Source organism: Erythrolamprus reginae, chromosome 3, assembly GCF_031021105.1.
Source record: "Erythrolamprus reginae isolate rEryReg1 chromosome 3, rEryReg1.hap1, whole genome shotgun sequence".
Taxonomy (NCBI): domain Eukaryota; kingdom Metazoa; phylum Chordata; class Lepidosauria; order Squamata; family Dipsadidae; genus Erythrolamprus; species Erythrolamprus reginae.
Window position 1 is genome coordinate 124,826,030 of NC_091952.1, and position 18,765 is coordinate 124,844,794.

The 18,765-nt window shown below is 44.6% G+C and overlaps 1 protein-coding gene across 3 annotated transcripts in view; it reads left to right on the top strand.

Annotated features, from left to right (window-relative positions):
• Window positions 1–18,765, top strand: part of GFI1 (growth factor independent 1 transcriptional repressor) — a 35,545-nt gene that overhangs the window by 6,697 nt on the left and 10,083 nt on the right. For 2 of the 3 annotated variants that reach the window (XM_070746546.1, XM_070746545.1), the window contains exons 2-5: window positions 4,858–5,148; window positions 5,637–5,828; window positions 13,907–14,301; window positions 15,847–15,984. In XM_070746546.1, coding sequence (XP_070602647.1) covers window positions 5,034–5,148; window positions 5,637–5,828; window positions 13,907–14,301; window positions 15,847–15,984 — 840 coding nt within the window. In that variant the 5' untranslated portion in view covers window positions 4,858–5,033. Of the gene's footprint in view, window positions 1–3,586; window positions 3,664–4,857; window positions 5,149–5,636; window positions 5,829–13,906; window positions 14,302–15,846; window positions 15,985–18,765 lie in introns of those variants that run through there. The other variant, XM_070746547.1, reaches the window with a different exon arrangement.

An 18,765-nucleotide genomic window follows, 5' to 3' on the forward strand; every position in this document is an offset into this window, starting at 1 on the left:
AAATATCAATATCAAGCTTGCAATCCTAGGTGTCCTTAAATGCTTTAAACACACGTTGGGCTGCTGCAAAGCCCAGATGGACCCGGATCATTCCACCCTAGGGTTTTTTGGGGGAGGGGGTGGATGTGCAGCTTTTCCAAAATCTTGTCTACCTCTAAAATTGGGGAGTTTGGGCGGAGGACTGGTCAGTATAGAAAAAAAAAGAGAGGTAATGATTCTTTATTTTCTCTGACCAGCCCCGCCCTTCCGAATTCACAGCAACTTTCTCAAGCTAGCTAGCATCTGGCTGTTTGCAACGACTTCCCATGTTTAACCCGGTCCTAGATTAACAGAGTTGGAAGGGACCTTGTAGGCCATCTAGTCAACCCTCTCTTCTTGAAAGTGTCAAGTGAGGAAGCTGCCACAATTTCCGAAGGCAAGCTGTTCCATTGGTTGATTGTTCTCATTGTCAGAAAGTTCCTTGTTCTTTCTAGGTTGAATCTCTCCTTGATTAGTTTCCATCCATTATTCCTTGTCTGTCCTTCAGGTGCTTTGGAGAATAGCTTGACCCCCCCTCCTTTCTGTGGCAGCCCCCAAATATTGGGACACTGCTACCATGTCTCCACTGGTCCTTCTCTTTGCTAGACTATCCATGCCCAGTTCTTGCAATATTTTAACTTCCAGTCCCCTAATCATATATTTTATCTTCCAGTTCCTTGATCGTCTTGGTTGCTCTCCTCTGAACTTTTTCTACAGTCTCAACATCTTTTTTATAGTGTGGTGACCAAAACTGGATGCAGTACTCCAGGTGTGATCTAACTAAGGCTTTATTAGTACCTCACTTTATCTAGATTGTATCTCTCTGAATATTCCACCCTCCCACGTCCTATGCAGTACTCCAAAAGGGGGAGAAAGCAGCTGGTTCCAAACGTTCCTGAATTTTGCTTCTTGTGAGGGTTTTTTTTTTTAAGGCAGGTAAAATGTGGACACAAGCATGACTAATAGCCGCTTCCAGAAGCGAGTGTGAACGTTTCCATAATTCTCTTCTATTAGGATAAAATGACACTGTGGTGCATTGATTATTAGAATGCAAGTTTTTTTATCCCTCCGGTCCAGTGAAGAGAAACAAACAAGTGTCAGAAACCTACGTTGAGTAAACACCAACGGTTTGTGGCATAAGTTCGTGTCTAAAATCCAGCAACCCTAAAGACAGCAAGCAGACCACAAGATTTCTATGAGGCTCTTGTTTTTTTGGGCCCCACCCCGCCGAATAAACAAGCCATTTTAAATTATCCGTTTTTCTCTTCTCCCTGGAGAATTCTGGTTGCCCAAAGCACCGACCACCATTTCCGACACAGGAGAAAAGGGGCGTGTGCAAAACAAACAAACCAACCCTAAAGATTTGTTTCGTCCCTAAGTCAGTTTAACAATCCGTCTCAGCCCTGAATTGATTTATTCTGTTGAGAAGATCGACTCACTAACATCCACAGGGTAAACTATCTAATAGATTGTGGGAAAGACCATTAAATACTGGGAGCGCAAGTCTATCTATATGTGTACTCGGATATGTGGATCCTTGGTGTCTTCGGAGCAAGAGTTTGAGTTAAAGCACTGATGACGTTACCTAGTTTGGCAATGAAACGTCTGCAAGAAAACCACTAAGCTCAGAGAGCACTAATGACTCATTTCAAGCCTGAGCTATAAATATTATCCTTTATATATGCCCCAAAGAACCGGATGGACTTCCTTCCAGGTCAGTGGTGAAATTAATTTTAGTTGCATACACATAGCGTTAATTGATCTAGCATGTCATCATTTTGGTCACCATCAACCCCCCACCATACACACACACACCTTTGTTAGGGTACCAGTTCATCGTGAGAAATCAGTGCATTTAAAGGGCAGATTAAGCCACAAATCAAATTTTCAACTAACCCAATGTTTCCCAACCTTGGCAACTTGAAGATATTTCAAATGCTGGCTGGGGAATTCTGGGAGTTGAAGTCCAGATATCTTCAAGTTGCCAAGGTTGGGAAATACTGAACTAACCTATTCAATTATCAGGCTTTATTGATGCTTCTAGGGACGCATTAGCAAGACACAGCTAACCTGGTTTCAGTATACAGTACTGTAAACCAAAAGAGGGCGAGGAAAATATTTACTGACCCCTCGCATCCTGGACATAAACTGTTTCAACTCCTACCCTCAAAACGTCGCTACAGAGCACTGCACACCAAGACAACTAGACACAAGAACAGTTTTTCCCCGAACGCCATCACTCTACTAAACAAATAATTCCCTCAACACTGTCAGAGTTTTTTCTAAATCTGCACTTCTACTTCTACTAGTTTTTCTCATCATTTCTATCATCCTTTTTCTCCCATTTAGGACTCTACGACTGTAACTTGTTGCTTGTATCCTAAGATTTTTATTAATATTGTTTATTTATTGCTTATTTGACCCCTATGACAATCATTAAGTGTTGTACATCATGATTCTTGACAAATGTATCTTTTTCTTTTATGTATGCTGAGAGCATGTGCACATCATCACACGGCCAATAACATTCTATTCTATTCTATTTCTGTATTGACACAATACATCGCACCATAAATTACTCCTAACTCCTAAATCACGAACAGTAGCGACGATTAAAGCCAACAGACTCAACAACGCTAAGGAAAGGCAGCCATTTTTGAGACAAGTTGGTTTAGAGATGCCCTGTCAAAGGAGTCAGAAGATCGGGTGTGAATCGGATAAGCCACGTTTCAGCTAAACACGGATAAAGTCGGACGAGCGAGTTTTTGAGGGCCTTTGAGATGAACAACGGGACATTCGAGGTTTCCCACCTTCGCGTTCTCCGGATTCCCTTCCTCGCCGTTGCTCTCGCTTGCAAATTCAAACCCTGCTTGCCCTGCAAAAGCCGAGATTAGTGAAACTGGTTTTAAAATCAGGAAGTGAAAATATTGGAATTGCCCACAGCTGTTCGCAGTTTAACTTTCTCCCTAAAAAAAAAAACACCAATGGAAGAGCGAGAATCCTCTCGCCGAGGATGGCGTTTGATCGACTTAAATCGCCTTCCCTCTGATCTTAGTTTCTTGGCATCTCCGCTTCGGATTGTTCAGGATTTTTAAACCACCTTAGAGGGACGGAGGAGGGTTTGGAGGATGCGGCATTTTTTTTGGCTATCCCCGAAAATAAGCCTCAAGCGAGCTGTCTAGACCAGTGTTTCCCAACCCTGCCAACTTGAAGATATCTGGACTTCAACTCCCAGAATTCTGGGAGTTGAAGTCCAAATAACTTCAAGTTGCCAAGGTTGGGAAACACTGGTCTAGAAGCTACGCGCCCCGCTCTCTTTCCAGTAGGGCGGTGTAAAAAGAGCATAGGATCCTCGAGGGGAATAGCGCGCCGTGCGCGTTTTCCTAGAAATAGCTATCAGTGGTAGGAATCCCTTTGCTTAACCAAGAGAGAAGGGCGGGAGCCAAGATGGCTTGAGAAGGGTTGATAAAGAGTGGCACTCGCCTGCCGAAGTCCAGGAACTGAAGCGGTGGGGGTTTTTTAAATCTTGGGTGGTGCGAACTGCCCCGTCCGTCGCCCAGGGAATCCAAGCCCCGCCGTACTTGGTGTCCACCAGGCTACCGCTGCGGACGGAGGGGACTTCGGGGATCCCCGATATCCAAGAAGGTGCGCGACGCACTGCTTCAACGGAAAAGCGCAACTTGTTCTGCACCGCAGTGTTTCCCTTGGGTTGGAGGCGTGCGGGTTTATTTTTTAATGCCTGGTGTGCGTGAGAGAGAGGGAAAGGGGGAAGGAGAGGGGGAAAGACGGACGGACGGACGGACAGGCATTGGACGCGGTTGAAAAACTCGCTCAGCTGCAAAAAAAACTTTGACATTTGAAATTTCTCTTTCTCTCCCTCCCCTTCTTCCTGCCTTCCTCTTCCCCCCTCTGCCTCTCTCTCTCTACCTCTCCTTCCCCTCGTCTCCCTCTCCTTCTCTCCCTCCCTCTCTTTCTCCCCCTTCCTTCCCTCTCCCTCCCTTCCCCCTCTCTCCCTCCCTCTCCGTCCCTCTCTCTTCCCTTCTCCCCCTCTCTCTCCTTCCCTATCCCCCTCTTTTTCCCTCCCTCCATCTCCTCTCCCTCCCTCTCCCCTCTCCCTCCCTCTCTCATCCCTTTGTGTGTGTCTCTCTCCCTCCCTCTCCCTTCCTTCATCCCCCCTCTCTCTTTCCCTCTCCCTTCCTCCCCCATCTTTTCTCCTTCTCCCTCCCTTTCTCTCCCTTTCTCCCCCACTGTCTCCCCCTCTCCCCTCTCCCTTCCTTCACCCCCTCTGTCTCTCTCCCTCTCCCTCCCTCTCTCCCCCCTCTCTCACACACATAGTCCAATTTTGGACGCAATATAGCAAGCGGATCCTAAGACCGGATCCGCTTTAAGCTAAATAGCTTAAAAAGAACTAGGCGGGGCGGGAGGGGCGAGCTTTCCTGGAGGAGGGCCATGCTGCTGCTGCTTCTTCTTCTTCTTCTTCTTCTTCTTCTTCTTCTTCTTCTTCTTCTTCTTCTTCTTCTTCTTCTTCTTCTTCTTCTTCTTCTTCGTTCTTCTTCTTTTTTGAAGAACCGTCTATTCCTCCGTTAGGCTTGAATTCCCCCCACCTCCACCCCGCCCACCGCCCGAAAGGGCAGCGCCAGCGAAGCGGGTGGCGGCAGAGGGCGAGAAGCGGTTGGAGAAAGAGCCGGGCGGTTGGAGCCGCGCTCCCGTCGGGCTGGGGGGCGGCCACCTGTGTGAATGCCACCTGGCGGATGGTAGGGCGGCTTCCCGGCCCGGCGCTCCTCCCCCTCCGCCTTCCCTCGAGACCGGTGACCAATGGCGCTTTCCCCCTCCGCCTAGGTCTCGGGCAGCGCGACCTGGAGGGCTTTGGAGAGCTTCGCTGCCGGCGGCGCGCAAGAGGGACGCCGCTGCGCCTGATTCAGTCCAAAGGGGTCCGGAGGCGCGCAAAGAGCCAGCCGGGGGGAGGACAGAGAGAGAGAGAAAGGGAGCGGCCGGCCTCAGAGCCCCCCCTCGCCATGCCTCGGTCGTTCCTGGTGAAGAGCAAGAAGGCTCACAGCTACCACCAGCCCCGCGTCCCCGACGGCGACTACGGCGGCACCTTGGAGAGCGTCTTGGCTCAGATCTGCGCAGGTAAGGGCCAAAAAGCCCTCCGGGGAGACCTTTCTTCCCCTCCCTCTGCCTAGCTGCCGCCTGGGAGGCGCAAGGCGATCCCCTCTGGCACCTTGCTTCCCGCAGGCTGAGATCCCGGAGAAGGTCCGGGTTTGGAGCAGGCGGGGCTGACGGTGGAGACGCGAACCGGCCTGCAATCTCCCGCCCCGTCCACTTGACCCACAAAACCGGCCGGTCCCGTTTTAAAACATTCGTGTCTTGCTTAACTCGATCTCTTGAAGGGGTAGCGAAGCGGACTCGTGTCTCATTACAAGGGGTCGTGGGAACCCGAGTCGAAGTGCTTCGATTCCCTTCTTTGATTCAGCCTCCCACCCATCCCAAAAAGTTCAATAAAGTTCCATAAATTAAATCCCAAATCGGGGATCGACAGCATCTTGGGGGACGACGACGATGACAACACCACCACCAACACAATTGCCGTTTCTTCTCTTGTTCTCACTCCTGGACAGATAGCACGGTTTTGCCCCTGGCTCTTCCCGAACGGGATCTCCAACCAGATCGCCTCTCCCCGGATTCTCAGGCGCCCGATGGGGCGGACAGCAGCTCCGATTCGGCCCCTAGCTGCGAAAGCGGCAGCCTGTGCGATCGGGCCGCCGAGATGGAGGATTTTTGGAGACCGCCCTCCCCCTCGGCCTCCCCAGGTAAGGAAATGAAAAGGGGGCGGCGGAGGGGAGACGGGCGGCTTTGAACGAGGGCGCGTTCCGGCGGATGAACCCCCGAAGTAGCCAGTCACTCGCGATCCCCGTGCCTGATTCATTCAGATTTCAGAAAATCGGGATTAAAGTTGGCCAGAAGTCTTCAATGTTTGGCAATTTTAAGACTCTTGGGCTTCAACTCCCAGCTGTGTTGGCCGGAAAATTCTTGGGAGTTGAAATCTACAAGTCTTAAAAGTTGCCAGGTTTCGGGACCCTGATATTAACAAAGCCACCAGGAGGGCTGTTTTCAGAAGAAGAAGAAATAGATGGGTCTTTTTAAAGGGAGGGAGAAGGAGAGAGGGAGCTTTTCAGAACTATTTTCAAAGCACCTGACGGTAAGACAAGAAGCAATGGGTGGTAACTAATCAAGGAGAGAAGCCATTTAGAACTAAGAAGACATATCTTGACGGTTAGAACAATTAATCCGTGGAACGGCTTGCCTGCAGAAGTTGTGAATTCTCCAACACTGGAGGTGTTTAAGATGTTGGATAACCATTTGTCTGAAGTGGTGTGTGGTTTCTTGGTTAGGCAGTGGGTTGGAATAGAAGACCTCCAAGGTTCCTTCCAACTTCTGTTAATAACTGTTATAAACTTTTAATAGTAGTAGATGCTTGGAACAAACTTCCAGCAGACATGGTTGGTAAATTCACAGTGACTGAATTTCAACATGCCTGGGATAAACATATATCCATCCTAAAATAAAATACAGAAAATAGTATAAGGGCAGACTAGATGGACCATGTGGTCGTTTTCTGCCGTCAATCTTCTATGTTTCTACTCTACTCTACTCTACTCTACTCTACTCTACTCTACTCTACTCTACTCTACTCTACTCTATTCTACTCTACTCAGAGCTTATACCGACTTTTCGCTGCGCCCTAACGCAACCTAGTCTTTTCCTCCGTTGTTCTTGAATCGTTGGAAGCCAATGACTCAAACCTTGCGGGTCGCCGCTCGCCGGCTTAGTTTGGTGGCTTCATTTCACCATTTAAACTACGGGACGAGCGGTGCTTCCGTTATTTGGGCCAGGGCTCCTTAAAGGTCTGCTTTAAAGGGGGGGGTCTTCGGTTTCCTGCTGCGGAACAAGTCGCGTTGAGTTCAACGAGGCTTCCTAAGCCGGAGAAGCCCGCCTGGAGTTGGGGGGTTGAACCTCAGGTGCTGGAAAGCCCGCGAGGAAGGGGACGAGTCCTTCCTTCCTTCCTTCCTTCCTTCCTTCCTTCCTTCCTTCCTTCCTTCCTTCCTTCCCTCCTTCTTTTCCCTCGTCCTTCCCCAATCGGTTCTGAGAGCGTTGCTTTCTTCCAAGAACCCTCCGCCCATTTGCTTAAGTTTCGATGCAACGTGTGAGCCCAGGAAGGGAATAGGGAAAAGAAGACGGGGCGCGTCGAGGTGAGAAAGGAGCGAAGCGCCCGCATGCAGCATCGCAGGCTGACTCTCTTCCCCATTGCCGGGAGTTCGATCCCGACCGGTTCAAGCCAGGTTAACTCAGCCTTCCCACCCTTCCAAGGTTGGGTAAAACTAGGCCCCAAATTGTTGGGAAGGGGTGTGTGTGCAATAGTACCGCCGGCTACTTCTGCTGATCGCCAGCTGGCCAGAAGTTTGGCAGATCGAATCTCACCCGGCTCAAGGTTGAGCTCAGCCTTCCATCCCTCCGAGGTCTGTAAAACGAGGACCCAGATTATTGGGGGCAACATATGCTGACTCTGTAAATTGCTCAGAGCGGGCTGCAAAAGCACCGCGAAACGGGATATAAATCTAAGCGCTGGTGATCTCTTGGAATCCACTGCGGCGCAAGAGATCGGAGCGGACTCTCCTAGCGAAATTCCCCAGCGGGTTGAGGAGAGAAGCAGAGCCGGGGAAAGGAGAAGGGTCGGGTGGACGCCTGCAGGGGAAGGGGGGGGGATTTAGGCGACGGGCTGGCGTCCCCCTCCAAGGAAAGCGCTGAACAGCCCAACTTTCCTTTTCTGGGGAAAAAGTGACGGGAGGGAAGGAAGCCAAAAGGCGCCTCTGATTGACAGGCGCCCTTCCTTTCGCCGGCCCGGTAGAAGCAGCCTCGACGGCGACCGCGGCTCTTCCTTGGCGACCGTTTCGGAGAAGCAGCGCCGTCTCGGGTGGCTCCTTCGGCCTTTGATGTGGCGGGACTCCGGAGGAAGCCGCGAGCTCGCCGCTTGGCGAGGCCGGTCTCTTTAGCAGCCCGTTTTCCCTCTGTTTCCTCCCCTCCCTCCCCTCCTCTTTTTGGTTTAAACTACAAAAAACAAAGTTCCTCTTTTTTTCTTTCTTTCCGAAAGCCGGTTGAGAAGTTTTTACCGCTGGAATAAGAAAAGCGTTTTTTAAAAAGAGCTCTCTGGCAGCTGAAAATGGGAACTAACTGACTAAATAACTAAACGAATGAATGAATAATAAGCAAGCAAGCAAGCAAGCAAACAAACAAACAAATCAATATGTGTTTAAACATGCCTGGGATAGACGTATATCCATCCTAAGATAAAATACAGGAAATAGTATAAGGGCAGACTCGATGGACCATGAAGTCTTTTTCGGCCGTCAATCTTCTCTGTTTCTATGTTTCTAATAAATAAACAATCCTATTCCAAAATCCTGAAAACGGCTCTATCATAGGAGAGAGAGCCCCGGTCAGTTAACTAACTAACTAACTAACTAACTAACTAACTAACTAACTAACTAACTAACTAACTAATAAGCAAACAAGCAAACAAACAAATCAGTGCCAATAAATCAAATAAACGATCCTATTCCAAAATCCTGAAAAAGGCTCTATTGTAGGAGAGAAAGCAACCTTCAGTTAACTAACTAACTAACTAACTAACTAACTAACTAACTAACTAACTAACTAACTAACTAACTAATAAGCAAACAAGCAAACAAACAAATCAGTGCCAATAAATCAAATAAACGATCCTATTCCAAAATCCTGAAAAAGGCTCTATTGTAGGAGAGAAAGCAACCTTCAGTTAACTAACTAACTAACTAACTAACTAACTAACTAACTAACTAACTAACTAACTAATAAGCAAACAAGCAAGCAAACAAATCAGTGCCAATAAATCAAATAAACGATCCTATTCCAAAATCCTGAAAAAGGCTCTATTGTAGGAGAGAAAGCAACCTTCAGTTAACTAACTAACTAACTAACTAACTAACTAACTAACTAACTAACTAACTAACTAACTAACTAACTAACTAACTAACTAACTTATTAACTAACCAACTAATAAGCAAACAAGCAAACCAATCAATCAATCAATCAATCAATCAATCAAATACTGTAATCCTATTCCCAAATCCTGAAAACGGCTCTCTGGTAGGAGAGAAAGCCCCCACCCCGGGTTAGTTTAATTAACAGATAATTTCCATTACTTATGAAGATATAGCCTGAGGAGAAGTGCAAACAGCCTGCTGCTTTTTTACACACACACACACACACACACACACACAAACAAACAAACAAACACACACCTCTCCAAAGGAGGAGATCAAAAATTTGACAGAACTGGATGCTGTAAAAAGTGTCCACTTTTGGGCTCAGGCCAAATGAAATGAGAAACGGAGCCAGCGCAGGTATAGATCAGGATTTATTTCAAAGCCACCCCAAACGGTGTCATCTGTAGGTAAAATATCCTTGGGGCAAACAGAATGCCCGTTGAGTTTTTCTTCACTCTTTGATGACATTACCCCCACTCCCCTAACCCCCCCCCCCCCCCCACACACACCAAAAAACCACCAACCCAAACCTGTTTAAGTAAACAAAGACCAAAGTAAGCAGCTAGCAGGAATATAGCAGAAAACACCCTGAAGGACTTGGAGGGTGGTTAGTGGGAGGAGCAAGTAGCCTTTTGGGAAAACCATGCCTTGAAATTGGTTATGTGGCTCCTGGAAGCAATTTTGGGAATGAGCCAGCTCCCGCCCTTCTGCTGTTTTACCAGCAGGTCCACAGTTAAGATACAAATTTTCGAAGAACAGTATTTGCTTGCTTGCTTACTTACTTACTTATTCAACTTCTATGGGACTCAGGGCGGCTTACAACACTATAAAAATACAAATCCTGCCCTCCTACAGAGCACTGCACACCAAGACAACTAGACACAAGGACAGTTCCCCCCTCCCCACGCCATCACTTTACTAAACAAATAATTCCCTCAACACTGTCAGACTTTTTACTAAGTCTGCACTTCTATTTCTACTAGTTTTTTTCTCACCATTGCTATCACCCACCTCCTCCCACCTAGGACTGTATGACTGTAACTTGTTGCTTGTATCCTAAGATTTTTATTAATATTGATTGTTTCTTCATTGCTTATTTGACCCCTATGACAATCATTAAGTGCTGTACCTCATGATTCTTGACAAATGCATCTTTTTCTTTTATGTACACTGAGACCATATGCACCAAGACAAATTCCTTGTGTGTCCAATCACATTTGGCCAATAAAGAATTCTATTCTGTTACAATGATAAAAGAAGTCAAATATAAATGTTAAAACAATAAAACCCCAGTTATAAAACCTACAACACAAACATAAAGTATAAATCAGCTACTATTGGCCCATGTGGAATAATGAAGGAAATATTTGACAACAATTAAACCCTGCAACCCAAAACAGAAGCGGATTTATTTGGCTTCAGGTTTAAGTCAGCCTTTGGTTAGGGCCGCCCCTGGGTTTTATAATATGCGATTTTTGTTATGTCCTCAAAGACTTTCTGATGTGTTTTGTTAGTCACCAGACTTTCACAAAGGGAAAGGATCAGAACAGGAACAGAATAATTTGGGAATATCTACTGAGCCTACAGACATTTTTATTTCTTTGCCTTTGATATGAATGAAAGCCCATCATTGAAAAATGGCATGTATTCTTAATTGTCAGAAGACAATACACATCTGAAGACAAACAGCTTAAAAGGCCATTTTAAATCCCCTTGTCTTCCAGGCCTGTGGTATCTTTTATTCCTTTGCTGAAATACAGTCCATCTTTTAATTTCTTTATAACGTTGTTTTATCTCTCCCCCTCCCACATTTCCAAAAGATGATTTATTGGGATATTATGAGGAGGAATAGGATTTAAATACATCTTCGTTGGTTAGCTTGTACAATAATAATAATACTTTAAAATAGAAGAGGGGGATGTGAATATTTGCTGCATTTCTTTTCAGTCTTTGAGGTGTGTGTGTGAGAGAGGTTAATAGCCATTAAAGTAGTTGTCAGGATGGATGTGAACAATCTCAAAGCATACACCGATCAAAAGATTAAGCTCCAGGCTCCACCAGTGCACTCACCTGCATCTTTATTTTCTGATACTACCTTATTGTGGGAAATACAAATAATACTTGATATTGATCCTTTGGTTTTGCATAATTTAATTGAATGAAGAAAGAAAAAAAGAAAGAGAAAGAGAGAGAAAGAAGGAAGGAAGGAAAGAAAGAAAGAGGGAAAGAAAGAAAGGAAGGAAGGCAGAAAGAAAGAGTTGAGAGCAGATAGATTTGCCTTTCCAAGTGTTGAGACTTGTTTTCATTTTTTGTTTCATTTTAACTGAAATTTAACCGAACCTCTATTTTAAAAATAAAAGTATCTTTAAAAAATAAGGTGAAGATTTTTAAATGTCCCATCACAAAGCACTCTAATTAATTCAGTTAATTAATAATTGCATTTAAAATGTCTAATTCAGTGTAAAGAGACACCTTGCAGTTTCCAAGTTGAAATATAATAATGTATCCAATATTTGTAAAGCTAATAGTACTGCCTGATCTGAAAAAGCTAAGCAGGTTTGGGCCAGGTTAACATTTGGATGGGAGGCCAGTAGAATTCTCAGGGGATTCTGTATATTAAACCTATCAGTGAAAAAAAACCAGAATTAAACCCACACAACCTAGAAATATTGGAGCAAAATAATGACAGATCACCTCTGTACTGTTGCCAAGAAAATTACAAGGACATCCCTGTGGTGTATTCACAAATAAAGTTTTACTCATATAGTTGAAATGTCAGTTTAGACCAAAAAAAAGAAAAGAGAAGCAAACATCTAAATTTGCAAAATCAGCAGTGCGTAGTCAAAAGATCCTTGGTTGGGGTTTGCAAGAGTTGATTGTTTTCAGAGGAATCATTGAAGCAATCTGATCATGAGCCTGTTGTAGAGGAATATCAGCAACCATCCTTTTTTTTTTATGTGCAGAAAAACAAGAAAACCAAATAAAAAAGTTATATCCTAGAATCTTTATGGCCCAGGTATTTTTACTTTGTGGCAGGTAGATACTGTTTGCTTGCTTGCTTGTTTGTCTATTAGAAATATAACCTCAATTGTAGGTTGTTTGGATTTGCTTCTAAACCTTCTCACTTGAAGATTTTCTGTTCATGTTTTCCATATTATTAATGTTGTCAATTATCTATGGAACTCTGCTTTGGAAAGCCCATTCCACCTCCTCCTAGAAATGTCACACCACTAAAGTTTCTAATAATGCTGAAGACAATTGCAATTGGTTACATTCTCAGACTGTTTCTAGTCTACAGGAGAGTCTAACTTCTTCACTGCATGTTATTTCTGATAGAATTTTTTTTTGTTTATTTAGAACACTAGATAAATGAGAGAGTCAGTTGTCATAAAACTGCAATGTAACATTGGTAAAGCAGATTTCCCTTCTCTTCCCTACCCTACCATTCCCTTCCCTACCCTACCCTACAATTCCTTTCCTTTCCCTTTCATACCCTACCCTACCCTTCTCTACCCTACCCTACCCTTCACATCCCTATCCTTCCTTTCGCTTTCCTACCCTACCCTACCATTCCCTTCCCTACCCTACCCTACCCTACCTTATCCTTCCCTATTCTTCCCCACCCTTCCTTTCCCTTCCTTTCCCTACACTTCCCTTCGCATCCCTACCCTTCCTTTCCCTTTCCTACCCTACCCTATTCTACTTTACCCTACCCTACCCTTTCCTTCCCTATCCTTCCCTACCCTTCCTTTCCCTTCCTTTCCCTACACTTCCCTTCACATCCTTACCCTTCCTTTCCCTTTCCTACCCTACCCTATTCTACTTTACCCTACCCTACCCTTTCCTTCCCTATCCTTGCCTACCCTTCCTTTCCCTTCCTTTCCCTACACTTCCCTTCGCATCCCTACCCTTCCTTTCCCTTTCCTACCCTACCCTATTCTACTTTACCCTACCCTTTCCTTCCCTATCCTTCCCTACCCTTCCTTTCCCTTCCTTTCCCTACACTTCCCTTCACATCCTTACCCTTCCTTTCCCTTTCCTACCCTACCCTATTCTACTTTACCCTACCCTACCCTTTCCTTCCCTATCCTTCCCTACCCTTCCTTTCCCTTACTTTCCCTACACTTCCCTTCACATCCTTACCCTTCCTTTCCCTTTCCTACCCTACCCTATTCTACTTTACCCTACCCTACCCTTTCCTTCCCTATCCTTCCCTACCCTTCCTTTCCCTTCCTTTCCCTACACTTCCCTTCGCATCCCTACCCTTCCTTTCCCTTTCCTACCCTACCCTATTCTACTTTACCCTACCCTACCCTTTCCTTCCCTATCCTTCCCTACCCTTCCTTTCCCTTCCTTTCCCTACACTTCCCTTCACATCCTTACCCTTCCTTTCCCTTTCCTACCCTACCCTATTCTACTTTACCCTACCCTACCCTATCCTTCCCTATCCTTCCCGACCCTTCCTTTTCCTACCCTACCCTTCGCATCCCTACCTTCCTTTCCCTTTCCTACCCTACCCTATTCTACTTTACCCTACCCTACCCTACCCTATCCTTCCCTATCCTTCCCTATCCTTCCCTACCTTTCTTTTCCCTTCCCTTTCCTACCCTTCCCTTCCTTTTCCTACCGTACCCTTTGCATCCCTACCCTTCCTTTCCCTTCCCTTCCCTTCCCTTTCCTACCCTTCCCTTTCCTACCCTACCCTTCCTTTCCCTTCCCTTTTTTACCCTATCCTCCCCTTCCCTGTGGCTTGGGAATGCATGAGCTTCCTAGTAATTGTCTCTACTCTATTTGTATCTTACCAGCTTCTGAGCGGTCCATCTGTCCATCTTTAGATGAACCTTCTCCCTTCTCCTTGCCCCTGAAACCCTACACATGGAGCAGCCTGGGAAACGCTGAACTGAGACACTTGGTACAGAACTGCAGGCCTTGCTCAACTCTGGAACGCGGTCTCTTCTGTGAGCGAGGATCTGAGCCTGCTCTGTATGCCTCAGAGCGTAACTCAGCCCTTGGACTCTATGGTGACTTTGGCTCTCCGAGACTCTTTGAGCGGCCAGTTGCCACCCCTGGAATCTTTGTGGAGACCCCACCTGGGCTGCAACCCGAGAAGAGTGCAAATAGCATCAAATTGGAATCCGAACTCCTCTGTCGCCCCCTGTTGCTCAGCAGTGGCTCATACAAATGCATCAAATGCAGCAAGGTAGGAATTAAATTCTAATTTTGAGGGGCCAGGCCAAGAATGGGCAAACCAAAAGGCAAAGGTGGTCAAAAGAGAGGTGGATCAATGATTTGAAGAAGTGATGGGAGGTGGGGTCAGAGTGTCACATAACGTGCCCTGATATTTTATTGATCACATGATTCAAAATGATCTGATGTTATCAGGCCACAATATTATTATTATTATTATTATTGTTGTTGTTGTTGTTGTTGTTTGTTGTTTGTTGTTGTTGTTTGTTGTTGTTGATGATGTTGATGTTATTATTATTATTATTATTGTTGTTGTTGTTGTTGTTGTTATTGTTTCTTTTTGCATAATGATTCATCAGATATCTATGAGAAATTCACAGCAGGACATGAAATTCAACTCACATTTTCAAAAACAAGCAACAACAACAACCCACCCCCAACAACCCCCAAATCTAGTATTGTGATTCTGATTGTGGGATAGCATATATAGCTCTGGTTATAAGTCACCATTAATATATTTTTCCTTATCTGAGTGGATTCTTCACAATTATGTTCATTACATGCTATGTGTCACAAAAGGTCTAGCATCCTTTACACAAAGCAATCCAGTTTTCAGTTGAACTAATTAGTTGATTGACTTTTGTTATGAAAGCATAGGTAATATTAAAAAAATACCCTGGCCACTTGGACATACAGAATAGCTTAAACTGGGAATCCTTGAATGAAACCAGTCTTAGGAAACCTCTAGAATACAATTCCTAGGAGAACAGCACTAATTGCCAACAGCAAACCACTGTTGTGGTTTGTAGAAGTCCTTTCTACACTTTCTACAATGTCTTTTGGTTATTGCTCACTTGGTGTCACCAAGGGCCTTGAGTCAGAACGGCTGTCAGCTTTAGAAATAGCACTTAGAGTTATATTTATTTATATTTATGTATTTATGTATTTATGTATGTATTTATGTATGTATGTATGTATCTATCTATCTATCTATCTATCTATCTATCTATCTATCTATCTATCTATCTATCTATCTATCTATCTATTCAATATTTTACGTCGCCCTTCTCCTTAGACTCAGGGTGGCTTACTTACAACATGTTAGCAATAGCACTTTTTAACAGAGCTAGCATATTTCCCCCACAATCTGGGTCCTCATTTTACCCCCTTGGAGGGATGGAAGGCTGAGTCAACCTTGAGCCGGTGATGAGATTTGAACCACTAACCTGCAGATCTAGCAGTCAGCTTTAGTGGCCTGCAGTACTGCACTCTACCCACTGCGCCACCTCAGCTCATATACCACTGCATAGTGCTTTACGGCCCTCCCTAAGCAGTTTACAGAGTCAGCATATCGCCCCCAGCAATCTGGATCCTCATTTTACAGACTTCGGAAGGATGGAAGGCTGAGTCAACCTTGAGCCTAGTGAGATTCCATCTGCCAAACTGCTGGCAGTAGGTGATCAGCAGAAGTAGCCTGCAGTACTGCACTCTAACCACTGTGCCACCCTGGCTCTTTCGCCTCGAACACTGATGTTTTCCTTCATTCTTTGTTTCTCAGGACTTCTCTACTCCGCATGGCCTAGAGGTGCATGTTCGCCGTTCCCACAGTGGCACCAGGCCCTTCGCTTGTGAAATGTGTGGCAAGACATTTGGACATGCCGTTAGCTTGGAGCAGCATAAAGCTGTGCACTCCCAGGTATTAATTCTAAAGGATTCCTCCAGTAGAACTCTAGTTGTAGCCCATCTGGGGAAAGATCTATTAAAGAGTCAAATAACCAGCTTATACGTGAAAACAGCTATACGTGACCCAGGCCAGTAAGGGGAGAAGATCAAAGGAATTATAGAAGTAGTCCTTGATTTATTACCACAACGTAGCCCCAAATTTATGTTGCTAAGTGAAGTTAGCCCCATTTTATGACCTTTCTTGCCACTGTTTTTAAATGAATCAGTGCAGTTGCTAAGTTAGTGAAATGGTGTTACAGTAATCCCTCGCTACTTCGTGGTTCATCTTTTGCGGATTCGCTACTTCACGGGTTTTTAAAGAGGGCTTAAATCCATTAAATGCATTGAAAATTTTAAATCCATTAAAAATTCATAAAATTCTTCTACAGTACTACTGTACTCTATTAAGGAAACTGGTAGGATATCACACGTAGTTCCAGCTGAGAAACATTATAGAATGACTGTTTTAATGCAAAGGGTGGGTTTTAAAAGTCCAAATACTCTTTCCTCTACTTCACGGAAATTCGTTTTTCACGGGTAGTCTTGGAACGCATTCCCAGCGAAAAATGAGGGATCACTGTGCATGAACCTGGCTTCCCTGTTGACCTTGCTTGTCAGAAGGTCACAAAAGGTGATCACGTGACCCCAGATACCGCAACCGTCATAAATATGAGTCAATTGTCAAGCGTTTGAATTTTGACCATGGGGATGCTGCAATGTCATAAGTGTGAAAAACAGCCATCAGTCACTTTTTTCAAGGCCTTTGTGACTTTGAACCATCACTAAACAAGCTGTTACAAGTTGAGGACTACCTTAGTGGCATTTGAGCCCCAGGGTGCCTTCTTAAAATATCTCAGAACCTGAAACTGAAAAGTGGAGTTTTATGGCTGAAGAAATTTCCAACTAAATGCAGAAAATGATATTCCTGGTTTTTCCCCCCTTGATTTTTATCACTACTGCTTCACATCATTTTCATAAGAACCTTTAAGAGATCCAATTCTTATAAAGAAGAGTATATAAGAAAGTCTGAAGAAAGAAAATTCAGGGAAAACTACATTTTTATTTAGTTTATTTAATGAAGAGAATACATTGCCACAGGTGATTTTTAACTGCATTATAAGGACAATTAGTCAGGGCTTTTTCTCATAAAATTCTCATTCATTTTTAAAAACTTTGCGTTTACATTGCTTAAGCAGCATACTTAGTATAAACCTTGTTTTTTTCCTATTATTTGCATAAGGCTTAAGAGACATGATACAATAAACTAGCCTCTTACTAGTACCTTGCTGCAACCATCTTAGTTCAATAACTCACAGGAACCAGCTTGTACAACATTACAGCTTCTTCAAAGCATACTTCTCATGAACAGCAGACAGCTAACAGCAAACAGACAGAGAAAAAGAGCAGGGAGCTCTTGTCTAGTTAAATACTTTTCACATAATTGCTAGGTTGCTGCACGCTCAACTGCAAACTGACAGACAGTTAAGAATGACTCAGCATTCTTAACTGAGGCCTACTTTCTGCATTATGATATTACCTCAGGGTTTTAAATTTCTGACAGACTTAAAGGTGCTTTTCATCACCAATGTAATAATAGACCTTCCAGTTTAATTTGGATAAGCCCTTGTGGTTCAGCTTCTTCAGATTTCCTCCAAGATGATAAACAATTTCCCATAATATGTTGCTTTCTTTATTGGATCTACTAGTTTTACGATACCAATTGAAAATTGACAGTTGTCACCCATGAGAAGGGTTGAAACCTGCTTATTGATTGATTTGATTTGATTTATTGGATTTATATGCCGCCTCTCTCCGCAAACTCGAGGCAGCTCACAACAAGGTAAAAACAATACATAATAACAAATCCAATACCCACCAATACAATTACAATTTAAGCTAAAAAATTCATAAAAAACAACCCCAGAATATTAAAAAACAAGCACACAATCAATCTAACACCAAAACAACATGGGCAAGGGGGAGATGTTTCAGTTCCCCCATGCCTGACGGCAGAGGTGGGTTTTAAGGAGTTTGCGAAAGGCAAGGAGGGTGGGGGCAATCCTAATCTCAGGGGGGAGCTGGTTCCAGAGGGTTGGAGCCACCACAGAGAAGGCTCTTCCCTGGGTCCCGCCAGACGGCATTGTTTAGTTGACGGGACCCGGAGAAGGCCAACTCTGTGGGACCGAACCGGTCGCTGGGATTCGTGCGGCAGAAGGCGGTCCCGGAGATATTCTGGTCCGGTGCCATGAAGGGCTTTATAGGTCATAACCAACACTTTGAATTGTGACCGGAAACTTATCGGCAACCAATGCAGACTGTGGAGTGTTGGAGTAATATGGGCATACTTAGAGAAGCCCATAATTGCTCTCGCAGCTTCATTATGACCTAGATGACTGTTCTTGGATGGGAAGTTCTAGATTAGATTGATTTCCATTATGAACTGGTAGACGGAGACCTAATCACAATTATTGTAACTAAATCTCACTTTCTCTATAAACATCCAATTTAGGAATGGGAATTGGGGGGCTCAGTGGTAGTACTGGGGGAAAACCAGGCCCCATATTGCACGGCTGGCTGGGCATCGCCAAGGCAATGTACCGCCGCCGCTGCCCAGATTATTGAGGTGCTTGAGTACGTAGGAAACTTAAACTGTATGTACCAGATGAATTTAAAGAATATTGTTTTCCATGTTTTTCTTGTTTTTTTCTTGGCTTTGGAAGAAGCTAATCTAGGTTGTGAGATATAGTCTCTGTCA